Genomic DNA, 17,430 nt, shown 5'->3' with positions numbered 1-17,430 from the left:
TGGAAACAATTCCAGCACCAACCTCACAGGATTATTGTGGAGATTAAACAAGAAAATGCATAAAGCACTTTGCAAACCTGCATAAATGCTGGCAAATATTGTAAAGGTATAGAGAGTTCTTAATTATTCATGCCAGGGAATGGAGCAGTACCAGGTAGGCCAGAGCAGCAGATTATCCCCAAATACCTCTCTCTGGCCTTTGGTGGGCATGGGAAGGAGAGGAGAAGCGTGGCCCACCTGGAGGGAGAGTCTGCTGAGCTCACACAATCTCCTGAGTTAGCCTGGAAACGGCCTCCGTCTTGCTACCTGGATGCCCAGAGCTGGGATCCTGGTGGGGTTTTTCCCTTCTCACTTGTCAGTCTTCTACCCTCCAACTTCCTGACACTGGCCAGAATTCCCTCCCTTTTACCTGGGGAGAAGCAGGGATGTGAGGATTGAATCCACCTGCCCCCACCCCCATTTCAACCTCCCTGCCTCCCCTTCCAGGAGGAACACCATGAAGCTCAGGTAGAACAATTCCTAGAAGACCATGGCAGTGAGTACCACACAGTCAAGCTCGTGGGCCCAGACCAGCGGATGAAGAATGCAGATGCCAGGAACATGGGCGCGTGAGTCTGGGGCCAAGCGTGTGGAGAAGGGAGGCTGGGCAGAGCAGCATCTTCTCAGGTTCCTAATCTTTAGAATAGCCTCAGTTCAGTGCAGCAAATAAGACACCATATTTAGGACCTGGGTTCAAATCCCTTTTTTTAAAAAAACCCTCACCTTCTATCTTAGAATCAACACTGTGTACTGGTTCCAAGGCAGAAGAGTGGTAAGGGCTAGGCAATGGGAGTCAAGTGACTTGCCCAGGGTCACCCAGCTATGAAGTGTCTAAGGCCAGATTTGAACCCAGGATCTTCTGTCTCTGGGCCTGGCTCTCAAACCACTGAGCCACCTAGCTGCCTCCAAATAAATATTGATTGAATAAATAGAAATGTTGAAAGATCATTAGGTCTACTTGTCTAACTTTAATCAAGACACTTCTCTTCCCTTGGGTCTCATCTAGAAATTGGGCATAAAAAGCCTTGACTGAATCCCTACCAGGGATATGATAAGATGATTTGAAAAAACATAAAAGGATAGATACATGGATGCCAGGGATTATTAATTTATTAAGAGTCAATGACCTTGGCTGAATCCTGCATATGCCCAGGAGGGCCAAGCAGGGGCACGAGGGGGACAAAGTTATAAGTAAATTCAGCATAACAAGGAGAATCTATGAACCAATTCAGAAAGAAAGACATTTTCCTCACTACATTTGTGTATATGAATGTAGTCAACATTCATAGTGTCAAGGGCCAGCTAGGCGGCACAGTGGATAAAGTACCAGGCCTGGAGTTGGGAGGACTTGAGTTCAAATTTAATATCAGATCCTTCCGGACAAGTCACTTAACCCTCATTGCCTGGCCCTTGCCCTTCTGTTTAAAAATGGTTACTAAGAAAATAAGGAGTTAAAAAATCAAAACAAATTATTCACAGTGTCACAGAATGGTGGACTCAGAGATAGAGGCCCTCTAGTCCAAACTCTTCACTTTACAGATGAGGAAACATTTTATAGATGTGGCCCAGAGACATTTTGACTTGCCCAAGATCAAACAATTAGTAACTAGCATAGCCAGTGAGGTTAAGGAAGAAAGTAGAAGTAAAGAAAGAAAAAAGGTATGATAGAAATAGAGAAGAGAAAAGAAAGGAAAGAAAAAAGATAAAAGGAATAGAGAACTCAGAAGAAACAAGAAAAAGATACAATCTAAGAAATAGAGAAGATAGAAGAAAGAAAAAGAGATACAACATAGGAAAAAGAATATGGAAGAAAGGAAAGAAAAAAGATATACTATAAGGAGTAGAGAAGATAGAAAATATAACAAGGACTAGAAAAGAAAGAAAAAAGATACAATCTAAGAAATAGAGAAGATAGAAGAAAGAAAAAGAGATACAACATAGGAAAAAGAATATGGAAGAAAGGAAAGAAAAAAGATATACTATAAGGAGTAGAGAAGATAGAAAATATAACAAGGACTAGAAAAGAAAGAAAAAAGATACAATCTAAGAAAGAGAACATAGAAGGAAAGAAAAAAGATACACTATAAGGAGTAGAGAAGATAGAAGAAAGAAAAAAAGATATAATACAAGGAGTAGAGAAGATAGAAAAGGGGGAAAATAGCATAAGGAATTGAAAAGAAATAGAGAATATAGAAGAAAGGAAAGAAAAAAGATACAATAGAAGGAGTAGAGAAGATAGAAAAAGTATAACAAGGACCAGATAAGAAAGAAAAAAGATACAATATAAGAAACAGAGAAGATAGAAGAAAGAAACAGATACAATATAAGAAACAGAATATAGAAGAAAGGAAAGAAAAAAGATACATTATAAGGAGTAGAGAAGATAGAAAAAAGAAAAAATAACATAAGGAATTGAAAAGAAATCGAGAATATAGAAGAAAGGAAAGAAAAAAGATACAATAGAAGGAATAGAAATTAGAAGAAAGAAAAATATATAACACAAGAATTGGAGAAGATAGAAAAGAAAGATAAAAGATATAAGAAATAGAGAATATAGAAGAAAGGAAAGAAAAAAAGACAATATAAGGAGTAGCAAAGATAGAAGGAAAAAAGATATAAGGAGTAGAGAATGTAGGAGAGTACCCACAGTAGCCTCTCCTGGCCAAAGGTCTGGATTTGGTGAACAGGGCTGTGGAGGTTGGGAGGGGCACTAGGGCACCCAGGACATTGAATCTGAGTGACAAGTCCTCACCACTCTGATGAGGTTTGGAAGGGAGATGGTCTTGGTCTTGTTGCCTTGGTCTTTTTCCTTCAGATCTTCCCCTCCCCAGTCTTCGCTTTCTCTCTCCCCACAGAGACCTGTGTCGTCAGGACCGGGATTGTACCTATTACTTGAGCATGGATGCTGAGGTGGCCTTGACCAACCCAGATGCTCTTCGGATTCTGATCGAGCAGAACAAGTGAGAGACACCTTCCTACCCCATCTCCTTCCTGTGCCCCTGCCCCATAAAGAAGCAGGGAGAGAGAGCAGAGCTACTTGAGCAGCACTCTGGTTTTTCCCAGGCACCCACCTCTGTTCTCCTCTGGCTCCCAAGGTCCTGATCCGCATTAGTAAAAGGAGTTTCCTTACCTAGGACCAATGAAATCACAGGACCATCTCTGTCTTTTATAGTGTTATTTCTGTACGTGTTGTAATGTACATGCCTTTGGAATATAATCTTCTTGTATCATTTATATCTGATTATCTTAGGCTCCTCTCTTAAGGGTCTGATCTATAAAGCTCAATTCCAGTTCCACCTCCTCTAAAAAGCCCTCCCTGATACTCCCAGTTACTGTGCTATGTCCCTTCTCAGATTACTTTATACAGTGGCTGTCACAAAACAGGCACTTAATAAATGCTTACCAATCAATCAATTGGCATTTATTAAACACCTACTAGGCTAGGTGAGGGAAATACAAAGATATAACCCCCTTATGAATAGGGAAGAGGAAAAGGCCACCAGGTTGCCTCAAGAGGGGTGAACCAGGTTCAGAGTCTTGTGACAATCAGAATAGGATCAGGCCTGTGTGGAGCCCCTGTCTTTCCAGCCCTGGGTGACATACAGAGACTTAGTCTTAAAAAAAAAGTTGCCTGGAGGGTGGGAGGTTAGCCAGCCCTCAAGGGATTGTATTTCATGATATACAGAAATATAAAATATTAATGTTTGCATGGAAATATAATACTGTAGGGAGCCTTTCTTCCTCTCCTTTAAATAATACCATCTTGCCAGGATAAATGATTCTAAACATGAGGCCACTGTTGTCAACATTGTATTCTAGAAGAGCGATACACTTGCCAGCCAAGGCTGGTCTGCCATACTGATATTTAATACTCCAAACTCATCCAGACTCATCTTGACATTACCACCCATTCATAGTTCAGATTGTGATTTTTAAAAAGTTCCTGGCCTAAATTATTGCATGCCCTAAGCATCTTGGTGTTATGGTGCTGGATGGAAAGAGCCTAAGGGTCCCCTTGTGTTAGCCCTATAGTAAGAAGTGGAGGAGTCATGAATGCTTTACTTGTGGTAGTGCTGGCCATTTGAGCCTGGAAGCCACTCCCTTTTCTCTCTTGGAAGGCTGGTGCTGCCTTCTGAAAGATGGAGTAGGGCACTCTGTTTTTACATGCATGTCATTTCTCCACTGATCTGTTGACTTTTCTCCCTTCTCCCTACTACCCAGGGCTGTAATTGCTCCCTTGGTGATCCGTGCTGGAAGACTGTGGTCAAATTTCTGGGGGGCTCTGAGTGCTGACGGTTTCTATGCCCGCTCTGAAGACTACGTAGACATTGTCCAGGGCCGACGTGTGTAAGTGTTTGCCTCTCAAGCTGCTCTCACATTGAAGGAGAGGTGCCTTTCGGCCTGGGAGTTGAGGGGCTAAGAGGATGTGGCCAATGAACTATCATCAAATCTCTGTTAGCTTGGTTACTTTTAGCAATGCTCTGTTAGACCATAATCATTATGGCATAATGCAATAAAAATTACATTCAACAAAGAGAGAGAGAGACAAAGAGACAGACAGAGAGAGAGAGAGAGAGAAAGAAAGAAAGAAAGAAAGAAAGAAAGAAAGAAAGAAAGAAAGAAAGAAAGAAAGAAAGAAAGAAAACCAGAAATGAAATAATCTTATTCTAAAGAATGAATGGGTCAAAGAACAAATCATAGAAACAATCCATAATTTTATTAAATGTAGGGATGGTTCAATATTGGAAAAACTATCAGCATAATTGACCACATTAATAATAAAACCATCAGAAACCATATGATTATCTTAATAGATGCAGAAAAAGCCTTTGACAAAAATACAATACACATTCTTTATAAAAACATTAGAAGAAATGGGAATAAAAGGAGCTCTCCTTAAAATGATGAAGGGCACCCATCTAAAACAAACCATCAGTAAGCATTATCAATAATGAGGACAAACTAGAATTTTTCCCAGTAAGATTAGTGGTGAAGCAAGGATGCCCATTATCATTACTACTTTTTAATATTGTACTAGAAATGCAGGTGATAGCAACAAGAGCAGAAAAAGAAATTGAAGGAATTAGAATAGGTAATGAGGAAACAAAACATCACTCTTTGCAAATTATATGATGGTATACATAGAAAACACCGGAGAATCAACCAAAAAAACTGAAAGAAAATTAATTTTAGCAAAGTTTTCAAGATGCAAAATAAACTGATATGAATCATCAGCATTTCTAGTTACCACCAACAAAGTTCAACAGCAAGAGATAAAAAAGGAAGTTTCATTTAAAGTAGTTGTAGATAATATAAAATAAATACCTAGAGGTATACTTACTAAAAGCAGTGCTCTTAACAAAGGAGAATTAAGTCTATAGGGAAGAAGTAGAGTGGAAAATGCATTGGGTCTGGGAACAGAACATCTGTATGCCCCTGGGCATGTCATTGTTTCTCTGTTGGTCTCAGTTTCCTTTTCTACAAATCGAGGAGGCTGGACTACATAAACTTTGAGATCCCATCCATATTTTAAGACTAGGAGGCTGTGAACTTTTAAACTGTGTTGTTATTCATTCATTTTCATTTGTGTCTAACTCTTAATGACCTCATTAGGGGTTTTCTTGGCAGAGATAATGGCATGACTTGCCATTTCCTTCTCTAGCTTATTTTACAGATGAGGAAATTGAGGCAAACATGAAGTGTCTTGCCCAGGGTCACCCAGCTAGTAAGAGTCTAAGACCAGATTTGAACTCATGAAGATGAGCCTTTCTGACTCCAGGCCTAGCTCGCTGTGCACTATGGTGCCACCTAGCTGCTTCACAAAAGAGCACTAAACCCAGAAAAGGGCTTCCGAGGGAGGATGTGAACTTTCCATTCAGGGGGATCCCCAGATGCAGAATTAGAAGATGATGTGGTTTGATGGAAATAGCCCTGGCCTTCCAGTTATTGGATCAGGGTTCAAATTCCACCTCTGAATCTTACAAGCTATGTGATCATAGGCAAAGTAGTTCCCTCCCTAGACTTGAGTTTCCTCCTCACATGCAAAGGGATGGAGTTGGCCTGGAGGGTCTCTGAGGTCCCCTCTGGTTCTAAATCTAAATGATTAAACCCAGGCTGGAATCCCAGCTGAGTCATTTACTCATTACTCAAACTGGGGTCCCAGCCGAAGAGTTACAAGGAGCCTCTGCAGACTCTCCTTTCACAGATGAGGCTGAGAGAAACCAGAATCTAGAGAGAAGGCAGCCAAGTCTGTACTCCAGCTACAAACTCTGCTGCCCATTTGTAAAATGGGGATAACAATAGCTATCCCATCATCGTGAGATACTCTGTAAATATGGGATTTTCCTCAGCATCATCTTCATTTTCATGGCTCCGGAGCTGGAACCCAGAGGCTATCCAGTCCAGTCCTCCCCACTTTACAGGCAGAAAACTGAGGTCCAGGAAGTGAAGTGATTTCCTAGAGTTAGAGTGGGAAGGGACCTTAGAGAGAGAGCATAGAGTCCAATTCTCCCATTTTACAGACACTAGGAAGTAAAGTGACCTGTTTAAGGTCACAGGAGGGTGTGAGTGTCAGAGTGGGATTTGAACCCCAATCGTCTGATTCCAAATCCTGCATGATCTGAGTCTTGGAGGAAGAAAAGGATTATGGGAGGCAGAGATGAGAAGACAGTACATCCCAGGCACAGGAGATGACTTGTGTGAATGAATTGAGCCAGGAGATGGAATAGAGAATTTAGGATAACCTGGTAGTATTAGAGCGTGTAATAATAGGAAGAATAGCAATAATAATTGCTAAAAGCTAGCACTTATTTGGCATTTTAAGGATTGCAAAGTGCTTTAACTCTGCTATCTCTTTTGATACAATGACTGTGTAAAATAGGTGCTGTTCTTGTCCCCATTTTATAGATGAGGAAACTGAGGCTCAGAGAGGGTAAGTCCTACCTACCTAGGGTCAGACAACTAGTGAATATCTGAGGGAGGATTAGAACTCAGGTCTTCCTGACTTCAAGACCAATACCCTGCCTGTAAGCTGAGAAGATTAGATTGGAGTTAAATTGTAGAGGGCCTTGGGCCAGGCCAGGAGAGGAGTGAAGCAGTCAGCCTGGAAGCAGGGGATTTGACTAAATAGCTTTTCGGAGCTGTGTCCCAAATGACCAGTTCTGGTGTCACGAGTCTCCTCCTCCCTTGACCGGGTCTGCTTTTCTCCTAGCGGCGTCTGGAATGTTCCCTACATCTCCAATATCTACCTGATCAAAGGCAGCACCTTGCGGAGCGACCTGCGGCAGAAAGACCTGTTTCACAGCAGCAAGCTGGACGCCGACATGGCTTTCTGCTCCAATGTCCGTGAGCAGGTCAGTCTCGGGCCTGGGAGGAAGGTGGTGAGGGGGAGGCCCTCTTGTCCCTGGATCTAACCCTCTGGGGCAGGCGGGGTCGGGCCTCCTGGGATGTCTAGGTAGGCTGTAAGTACCAGTGCCCTAGAGGGTTGGAAGGTCCAGGAGAGCTGCCGTGGGATTCTTGGGATGTTCATGTGCTTGGCCATCCTCTTCGTCTCCCTGATCCCTCTCTAGTATCAGAGAAGACTGAGTATTGGAAGTCATGGTACAAGGTACAGGGCTCAGCCTTGTTCTGTTTGGCTCCAGAAGGCAGGATGGGAGGGATGGGGGAAGCCACCAAGAGGCCACTGTAGGCTTGAGAGAAGGAAGACCTTCTGGACCATTAGAATATTCCAAAGGAGGGGCAGCTGGGTGGCTCAGTGGATTGAAGGCTGGGCCCAGACATGAGAGGTCCTGGGTTCAAATGTGGCCTCAGACATTTCCCAGCTGTGTGACCCTGGATGAGTCACTTAACCCCCATTGCCTAGCCCTGACTGCTCTTGTGCCTTGGAACCAATACACAGTACTGACTCTTAAGACAGAAGATAAGGGTTTAAAAAAAAAGAATATTCCAGAGGAAGAATGGGTTCCCCAGGAGGAGTGGGCGTCCCTTCCTTGGAGGGGAGACTCCCACGTTACTTGGCAGGGAGAGTACAGACAGGATTCTTGTTTGGATTGAACCTGGTCATGCCTGAGGACTTTTCCTTTCACATGACATACTGAGAAGTATCTAATTATAGTCTGTTAGGAGGTTAGACTGGAAAACTTCCAACCTCCCTTCCAACTGTGTGAATTAGAAGTCTCAAGAAAGAAAGACCACGGGGTATTCGGAGGCAGGAGCCCTGGACAACAGTCTTGATTCTGCTCAACTCTCCTGGACCGCAGTCTCTTTATCTTTAAAAGGGGGACAGTAAGAGTCATCCAGTCTCCCTCTTGATATAGTGGATAGAATTCTGGGCTTGGAATTAGGAAACTCTGGGTTCAAATCCTGCCTCTGATACTTAATAACTATCAAATCAGTCAAATCAAGTAGTCTCTCTAAGTCTCCGTTTTCTCATTTTCAAACTGAAGTGGCTCAGTGGGCTGAAAGCCAGTCTCAGAGATGGAGGTCCTGGGTTCAAATCTGGCCTCAGATATTTCCTAGCTGTGTGGCCCTGGGCAAGTCACTTGACCCCCATTGCCTAGCCCTGACCACTCTTCTGCCTTGAAAACAATACACAGTGTTGATTCCAAGATGGAAGGTGAGGGTTTAAAAAATGTTAAGAATGTTTGCACAAACTTTTCCCCAAACCTGGTATAAACTCCTCTTTCCTAAATTCACACTAGAATCTTTAATTTTCTTCAAGAATCAACTCATGGGGGGGAAGAAGCTGGGTGGCTCACTTTATTCCTATGGCCTAGCCCTGACCACTCTTCTGCCTTGGAACCAATACACAGCATTGATTCCAAGACGGAAGGTGAGGGGTTAAAAAAAGGCAGAAGAGGATAATAATAGCACCTGCCTTACATAATTGTGGTGAGGATCCATTCTATCCAGGAAACACTTCTTAAGCACTTTCTATGTGCCAGACACTGAGTTAAGTGCTGGAAAAACAGTGAATAAAAAGAAAGACAGTCCCTGTCCTTAAAGAGCTTACATTCTAAAGAGGGAAACAAAACATAAAAGGAAGCAGGAAAGCAGAGAAGGGGTGAGGAACCCACAGGTACCTGGTGGAAGTGAAGCCAAGCCAAGTAGGAGATGCAACATAGAGTAATCTGAGAGTTTAATTTCCGCCCACCATAAAGAAAGGCATTGGGAGGACTTTGTTACTCAGGCCTCCAAACAGATGGAGAGAAAATACAAGTAAATAAACAGAGGAGAGGTACAGGGGAGGGAGGCAGAATTGATCCAGGCTTGAGTTAGCAGCATGGTGGTGAGCTTATCCTGAGAGGACCATCTTGTTCCTTAGAGACGAAACCAGGCAGGGCAGTCAATTCAGAATAGAGAATTTCAAATGCAATAATATAGGTAATAAAGTACTTTGCAAAACAAGAACTTTTCAAGTATCATATAACTGGCTGTGAGACTCTGGCCAAGTCATTGCCCTTGACAATTCTCAAATAAGATAGACAGTTGCCGAGAACGTGCCCGCCTAAATTGGAAAAGGGAATTTCTTCATTATTGTTATTCAGGTTTTTTGGTTGTATCTGACTTTTCAGGACCCCATTTGGGGTTTTGTTGGCAAAATTATTGGAATGGGGGCAGCTGGGTAGCTCAGTGGATTGAGAGCCAGACCTACAGACAGGAGGTCTTGGGTTCAAATCAGACACATCCCAGCTGTGTGACCCTGGGAAAGTGACTTAACCCCCATTGCCTAGCCCTTACCACTCTTCTGCCTTGGAACTAATATACAGCACTGATTTTAAGGCAGAAAATAAGGGTTTTAATTTAAAATAATAATAATAAATATATATATATATATATACATATATACATATATATAAATGAATGATTTGCCATTTCTTTCTCCAGCTCATTTGACAGATGAGGAAACTGAACAAACAGGGTTAAATGACTTGCCCAGGGCCACACACACACACACATTGTTGTGTTGTTATTGTTATGTAAGTTGTTGTTGTGTGTTGTTTTTATTATCATTACTCTGGGGCTGTTGGCCTCCTCCATGAGAGTCAGCTACGGTCATGACTACTCTGTGAGTCTTACAGTCCAGGATTCTAAAGCCGCCATCGGCATCGGCATGACCCATGCTTGTCTAGGCTGGGAGGTCACAAAGTGCTGCAGCTGTGTGAGCTCATCTGATCCTCCCAGCAGCCCTGCAGAGTGGGGTTACGGGGGAGGCGGAGCGTTCATTAAGTGTTCACTGAATGCCAGGCACTGTGCTCAGTGCCAGGGACACAGTACAAGTAATCCAGAGACTTTCTGCCCTCAGGAAGCTCACATTCCGATGGGGGGAGACAGCATGGAGAGGGGAGATGGAAAGGGAATGGTGTCTGAGTCATCATAAGGTCAGAAAGTGGCCTGGAGGCCTGTCTCCAAGTAAGGGAAGGGGAGAGCCAGCCTGTTAGAACCTGGAGTTCCAGGGGCTGAGTCCAGGGAAGACAAGGAGTATCGGAGGAAGATGGCTGGAAAGGGCTTTAGAACTCCTGCTGTCTATCTGTGGACACCTCTGGGGCAGGTGGATGGCTTAGTGGATAGAGTACCTGCCTGGAGTCAGGAAGACTCCTCTTTTGGATTGATTTTTTTTTTTCAGAATTGAAAATTTTTATGTAATTAATTAATTTAGAATATTTTTCCATGGTTCCATGATTCATGCTCTTTCCCTCCCCTCCTCCCTCCTGTAGCCGATGCGCAATTCCACTGGGTTTTACATGTGTCCTTGATTAAGACCTATTTCCATATTATTAATATTTGCACTAGTGATCGCTTAGAGACTCGTCTTCTTGAGGTCAACTCCAAACTCAGAAGCTAAGTAGCTGTGTGACCCTAAGCAAGTCACTTAACCCTGTTTGCCTTTGTTTTCTCATCTGCCAAATGAGCTTGAGAAGGAAATGGCAAACCACTCCTGTATCTTTGCCAAGAATACCCCAATGGCATTGTGAAGGGCTGGACATGGCTGAAAAACAAGAACTACAATGGGCACCAGCAGTCCTTCTGGGGGCAAAGAACCCACTTTATCCTTTTCTGTCCTGCAGAACGTCTTTCTGTTTGTGACCAACCAGCATTCCTTTGGCCGCCTGCTCTCCGTGGACAATTACCAAACAACTCATTTGCACAATGATCTCTGGGAGATCTTCAACAACCCAGAGGTAAGAAAAGGATCAGAGCAGAGCCAAAAAGGGGATGACATGGCGGATTGGACCTTTCTTCCCTTTCAACACACACACACACACACACACACACACACACACACACACGCATGCACGCACGCGCACACACATGCACATGCACGCACACACACGCACACACCCCTCATCTCCCTATGGCCTATTTTCTTCAGATATAGAAATGAAAGTGTTTACCCAGGATAACCTGATTTTCCTGCCCAACTTTCCAAGCCTGAAAGCTCCAAGAGGGAAAAGGAGGCAAGAAAGGCTGCTCAGTTTCTGAGGGAGAGCCAGTCTTAGAATTATACCTTATTTCTCCTGGGAGATAACCAGCTATGCCAGTCAGTCTCAGCATTTATGAAGAGCCCACTCTGTGCCAGGCACTGTGCTAAGCACTCAGGGTACCAAAAGAGACAAAAGACAGTCCCTGTCCTCAAGGAGCTCCTAGTCTAATGGTGTGGACAGCAAGCTAAGAAATATGTACATACAAACTATGTACAGGATAATTAGGAAATGATTACAAGAGGGATGGGGGGGGATAGAGAGCCAGGCTTGGAGACAGGATGTCCTGGATTCAAATCTGGTCTCAGACATTTCTTAGCTGGGTGACCTTGGGGAAGTCAGTTAACCCCCATTGCCTAGCTGTGACCATTCTTCTGTCTTGAAACCAATACTTAGTATTGATTACAAGACAGAAGGTAATGGCTCTTTATTAAAAATAAAAAAGAAAGATAGGGGAAAGCTTCCTGTGGATGATTTTAGTTGAGACTTGAAGGAAGCCAAGGGAGCCATGAGGGAAAACATTCCCATGCCTGCATAGAGAACAGCTAGAAAAAATTCCTGAGGCCAAGAGGTGGAATGCCTTGATCGTGGAACAGCTGGGAGGCCAGTGTCACTAGATCAAAGAGTCTATGGTTGGATTTGAGATTTAAGATGACTAGGGAGGTGATAGGAAGCAGCTAGGTTATGAAGGGCCTTGAATGCCAAGCCATATTTGATCCTGGAAGCAACAGGGAGTCACTGGAGTTTATTGAATAAGGGGATGACATGGTCAGACCTGCACTTTTGGAAAAGTGCTTTGGTGGCTGAATGGAAGATGGATTGGAGTGGGGAAAAAGGATCACCCAGAAGTCTAGGTGAGAAATTATATGGACCTAAACTAAGGGTAACTGAGGAGTGAGGAGGGAAAGGATGGGGAGATGTTGTGGATGTAGAAATGACGAGATTTGACAACTAATTAGAAATATGGGGTAAAGGAGAGTAAAGAGTCAAAGATACTGCTTTACTCTTAGTGCCTTTCCATCTGTTGATTATGTCCAATTATTCCCGTGTGTGCCTTATACTTGCGTGTCTTGCCTTTTTTAAGCCCCAAGGACAAAAGGGTGTCACTAAGAATAAGAACTTGAATTATGCCCCTACTCCTGGGCCTTGGCCCAAGAGTGTGTTCTGTGACCCTTGAGCCTTAGTCTATAGCACAGAGTTTCCAGAAGCTTTTTGAAGTGTTACAGTCAGAAAAAGATTCACTTGGCACTTAGAAGATTCTCTTTGGCAGGATCTATGCATGGTACCTTTGGGCTGTGGGTTGGCTCAGACCGGATTGCTACCTTACATGGGCACAGAAGCAGGATGGGAAGGTTGCTTTTCATTTGGGGCTGGATCCTGAGCAAAATCGGTAGCCTCAAGAGTGGGATTTGGGAAGAGTTTCTTGCCCCGTCTGCCTTCTAAGATGGTGGTGTCCCATTGGCTGATCAGGCCCCCTCTTACCCTGGCTGGGAGGTAATACTTCTCTTAGATATTTTTTTGGGGGGGTGGGGTATGGATTTTCTTTAGACACTTGAATAGCTATTAGAAATGGCCCTTGGATTTCCTATCCTGCTTCTGGGATTCTTGATCACTTAGTGTTGTCTACAGATATGCTACCTAAAACACTAAATGAGAAACCAAGACCTTTTTGCTGCTATTAATCATTGTACATGCCACCATTGTAGGAAAGTATAGGATAAAATCTAATAAATTGTTTTTAGCAACAAAAACAAAACATAGCTGTTCGCATGTTGTGTCTCCATTAGACTGTGAGCACCATGAAGGCAGGAACTGACTGTCGTTTGTCTTTTTTTGTACCTTAGCATAGTGCTTGACAAATAGTATGAGTTTAATAATAGTTGACCAACTGACTAATGCCAAGGTTACAGACTCTGGAAGGTTGGGAAGAAAGGTGGGCATATGTTGGACCAGATGATCCATGGGATGCCTTCCAGAATCAAAGTTCTGTGATGCTGGGGAAGTGCTCAGAAATATTCCAAAGGATGGGTTCTCTCCCCACAGGACTGGAAGGAGAAGTACATCCATGAGAACTACACAGAGGCTCTCAAAGGGAAGCTGGTGGAAACGGTAAGAGAGCCCAAGGATGTGGGTGTGAGCAGCTGTGCAGAGGAAGGGGGAAAGGAGAGGTTTCCGGGGAGATGTTTGGGACTCTAAGCTCACACAGATGTGCTGTAGTGTTTTGACTTGGCTAGGAGCCCACCTCTGGGGATGAGGAAACTGTTGAGGTCGTGAAAACAACAGGATCCTGTCTAAGGTTGGGGATAGTCCAATTGACAGGGCTGAGAACAGCTGGTCAAGCTTCTGGGTCTGTAGGAACTCAGCCCAGTTCCTCTTTCTATCTCATGCCCACCCCCACCCCCAGCTCTAGTTCAGTCCAGTCCGGAGGGGTCTCCCCATCACATCACCAAGAGGCTTCCCAGACATCAAGGCATCAAGGCAGAAAGGATAGCCGTGGCATGGTTTTCCAGTGCGAAGAGAACATGCCATTTGGGTGCTCACTGGGCAGAAACTAGCAATAAAAAATCTTCAGCCTTCTTGGCTAAAGGTGATCCTGCCTGGACTAGTATTGGCCTCTCCAAAGGGTCCTTCTTGCCACAGCCCCATGAAAAGCCTGGGACTCACTAAAACTATGTTCTAAGGCAAGGGGAGAGAAGGTGACTAGCAGGGCTATGCCTAGAGTGAGGGCCCTGACAGGTATAGGCATAGACAATGGGGTGGCATGGATAGGGATGAGCAATAGAATGGAAAAAAAAGCGAATTTATCAGTTCCTATGGCTCAAGTTTTCCCTTTCTTCCCACTCCTCAATCTATCTCTCTCCCTCCTTTCCTATCCCTCGCCTCTCCTCTCCCTCTTCTCTGTCCCTCTTTCTGTCTCCTGTTTTCTTGCTTGCTTTTTCCCTCTCTTCCTCTGCCCTCTTTCTCTGCCCCCTTTCTCTTTTCTTCCCTTTTTCTCTGTTCTTTTCTCCTTCCCCCTCCCTCTTTCTCTCCTCTCCTTCCCTTTCTTTCTTTTTCCCTCCTTCTATTTGTCCTTCCCTCTCTTTTTCTCTTCTTCTTCCCTTCGCCTTTCCTCTCCAGGCCTCAGGTGCTGTCCCTGCTCCTAGCTATAACTATAAAGGATAGATCTAGCCATGTTATTTGCTCTGCCCAAGAACCCTCAGTGGCTCCTTAAATCTTACTGTGCAGAACAAACTTCCGCCTAATATTCAAGGCCTTCTACCACCTGGCACTCCCCACCTTTATATTGGCATCAATTCACCTCTGAGCATGATACACCTGGACCAGTAGATGCCCTCCTATCCCCCGAGCATACTGTGTGTCCTGTCTTTGCCACTGCTGGGCCAGTTTCCTGTGTCTAGAAGGTCCTCATCCCTTCCCTTCACCTGTTGCTCTCTTGCCCAGCTTGTAACATACAAACCAGATGCCCCTGCCCAGTCCAGTAGTCCTTCCCTGACCCTTCCCCCAGGGCTGTTCCTTAGAACAGTGAAGTACAGTTAGAATAAATGACCTAGGATAAATATCCATATGTATACTTTATGTTCCTAGAGAGCAGATTCAGCATCTGAGCAAAACTCTGTATGTCCCTGAGAGCCTAGCACAGTGCTCTGCACACAGTAGGTGCTTAATAAATGCTTATGGTTGCTGCTGCCTGGTCCTGTCTCCCCTAGCCCTGTCCAGATGTTTACTGGTTTCCCATCTTCACGGAAACGGCCTGCGATGAGCTGGTGGAGGAGATGGAACACTTTGGCCAGTGGTCAGCTGGTGATAACAAGGTGAGGAGCTTCTGTTTTCTCTTTCCAGGAAACCTCTTCTCCCAGGACAGGTCACTCAAATCAGCATAGATACCAGAAGGGCAGGTATCGGGATTGAGGAAGGTGCAGAGTCTAGGGATGCTGGCAGTATAGAGTGTTGGGCCAGGCAGGGAGGGGGAGGTAGGACAGATCTCTAGCCTAGGACCAGTTCCCTTCTTGTTTTTGCAGCAAGTCAGACCCCCTCCATCTGGCTCAAGGAGTGCCAGGCCTAAAGTCAGGGAGACCTGAGTTCAAATGTGACCTCAGACACTTACCAGATGTGCGACCCTGGGCAAGTCACTTCACCCTGTTTGCCTCAGTTTCTTCCTCTGTCAAATGAGCTGGAGAAGGGAATGTGAACCACTCCAGTATCTTTGTCAAGAAAACCCCAATTGGGATCCTGTGAGACCCAACTGAAATGACTGAATAACAAAAGCCCTGCATCAGAAGTGCCAAACCTGGAACCCGCAATGCTCCCCAGCCTGACTCAAACCAGATTAAAGCATAATTGGGAAATATGGAACGCAATAAATGAAAACACAATAAAGCACAGATAATGCACCGTTTTAAATGAATGCTGTAGCAGGGATCCTCATATGCTGTTTAGTGGCCCGTCAGGCTAGGTGTATTATTATTCACCTTACTTAGGTGCCATTAATGAAGTGGGTCTAATACTAAAAGATCTGGGTTCATTCATTTCTTAACTAGGACATATTCTAACTGAATGACTTAACTTCCCTTACTCTCAGTTTACACAGCTGTAAAAAAGAGGAATATAATGCCTTAGTGTCTACCCCACAGGGTTGTTGTGAGGACCAAATATAGAGAATGTGCATAAAGTGCTTAAAAAAAAACATTACTGCTATTATTAGATGAGGATTTCAATAACGGTGACCAAAAACTGTTTGTAATCTATACCACGCCAATGTGATGACGACTCTCAAAGGGTCTTAGAATCCAAGCTAAGTTTTGGGGCAGATCTTGTTGAGTTATTTGCAATCATGTCTGACTCTTCATGATTCCTTTTGGAATTTTTTTAAATTTTTAGTTAGGAAAAAAATTTTAATTAGGAAAAATTTAATTTAATTAAAATTTTAAAAATTAAAAATATTTTTTCCATGGTTACCAGATTCATGTTCTTTCCCTCCTCTCCTCCCACCCCCTTCCCATAGCCAGTGAGCAATTCCACTGGGTTCTACATGTGTCATTGATCAAGACCTATTTTCATATTATTGATATTTACACAGTGTGATCATTTAGAGTCGACATCCCCAATCATATCCCCATGTGATCGAGCAGTTGTTTTTCTTCTGTGTTTCTGCTCCCCAGTTCTTCCTCTAGATGTGGATAGCATTCTTTCTCATAAGTCCCTCTTTGGGGGTTTTCTTAGCAAAGGTGCTGGAGTGGTTTGCCATTTCCTTCTCCAGCTCATTTTACAGATGAGGAAGCTGAGACAAACAGAAGGAAGTAACTTGCAAATTCCTGAGTGTCACATTGCTGGGAAGTTATCTGAGACTAGATTTGAACTCAGGAAGACTAGTCTCTTTGACTCCAGAGCCAGTGCTTTATCCACTTAGTCACCTAGCTGCCCTAGGGGCAGATACTTTTTCAGAGGAGAAAACTGAGAGGGCAGCAAGGTAGCACAGTGAAGAGAACACTAGGCCTGGAGGACCTGGTTTTAAATCTGGCCTCAGATATTTCCTGTATGACCTTGGGGAAGTCATTTAACCCAAATTGCCTCTGCTTCTTCATCTGTAAAATGATTACCTAACTCATGCCACCCTTCTGTCTTAGAATTGATACAGGACTCTTCCCATTCCTTCATCCCATTCAAATGTGTAGGAATGTGGGAGAATGATGTGTCTCTATATGAATTTGCCTGTGCATCTCCTTAGATTCAAAATTGATCTCTGTATACCACTGGAGTCCGTTTTGAGATCATGGAACCTAGCCAAATCATGGTTGCCACTAATAACTGTTAGATGCTCTGCGATCTGTGGAAAAGGTGGAGTCTAGACATGTAGGTATTGTTTGGTTATGGAGCAAAAAGCACAGGTATTATTCAGAAAGTACAAGGGGGT

General features: G+C 43.8%; 1 protein-coding gene across 1 annotated transcript in view; it reads left to right on the top strand.

Moving 5' to 3' along the window:
- PLOD1 (procollagen-lysine,2-oxoglutarate 5-dioxygenase 1) overlaps window positions 1-17,430 on the top strand; it is a 50,916-nt gene that overhangs the window by 26,907 nt on the left and 6,579 nt on the right. Inside the window, exons 10-16 of the mRNA XM_007491413.3 lie at window positions 487-608; window positions 2,895-2,999; window positions 4,261-4,386; window positions 7,250-7,391; window positions 11,106-11,219; window positions 13,563-13,628; window positions 15,227-15,331. Of these exons, the coding sequence (XP_007491475.2) occupies window positions 487-608; window positions 2,895-2,999; window positions 4,261-4,386; window positions 7,250-7,391; window positions 11,106-11,219; window positions 13,563-13,628; window positions 15,227-15,331 (780 nt within the window). The remainder of the gene's footprint in view (window positions 1-486; window positions 609-2,894; window positions 3,000-4,260; window positions 4,387-7,249; window positions 7,392-11,105; window positions 11,220-13,562; window positions 13,629-15,226; window positions 15,332-17,430) is intronic.

The sequence above is a fragment of the Monodelphis domestica genome, chromosome 4 (genome assembly GCF_027887165.1).
Source record: "Monodelphis domestica isolate mMonDom1 chromosome 4, mMonDom1.pri, whole genome shotgun sequence".
Taxonomy (NCBI): Eukaryota; Metazoa; Chordata; class Mammalia; order Didelphimorphia; family Didelphidae; genus Monodelphis; species Monodelphis domestica.
The sequence above is the reverse complement of the archived record's forward strand: the minus strand, read 5'-3'. Positions and strand labels throughout refer to the sequence as shown.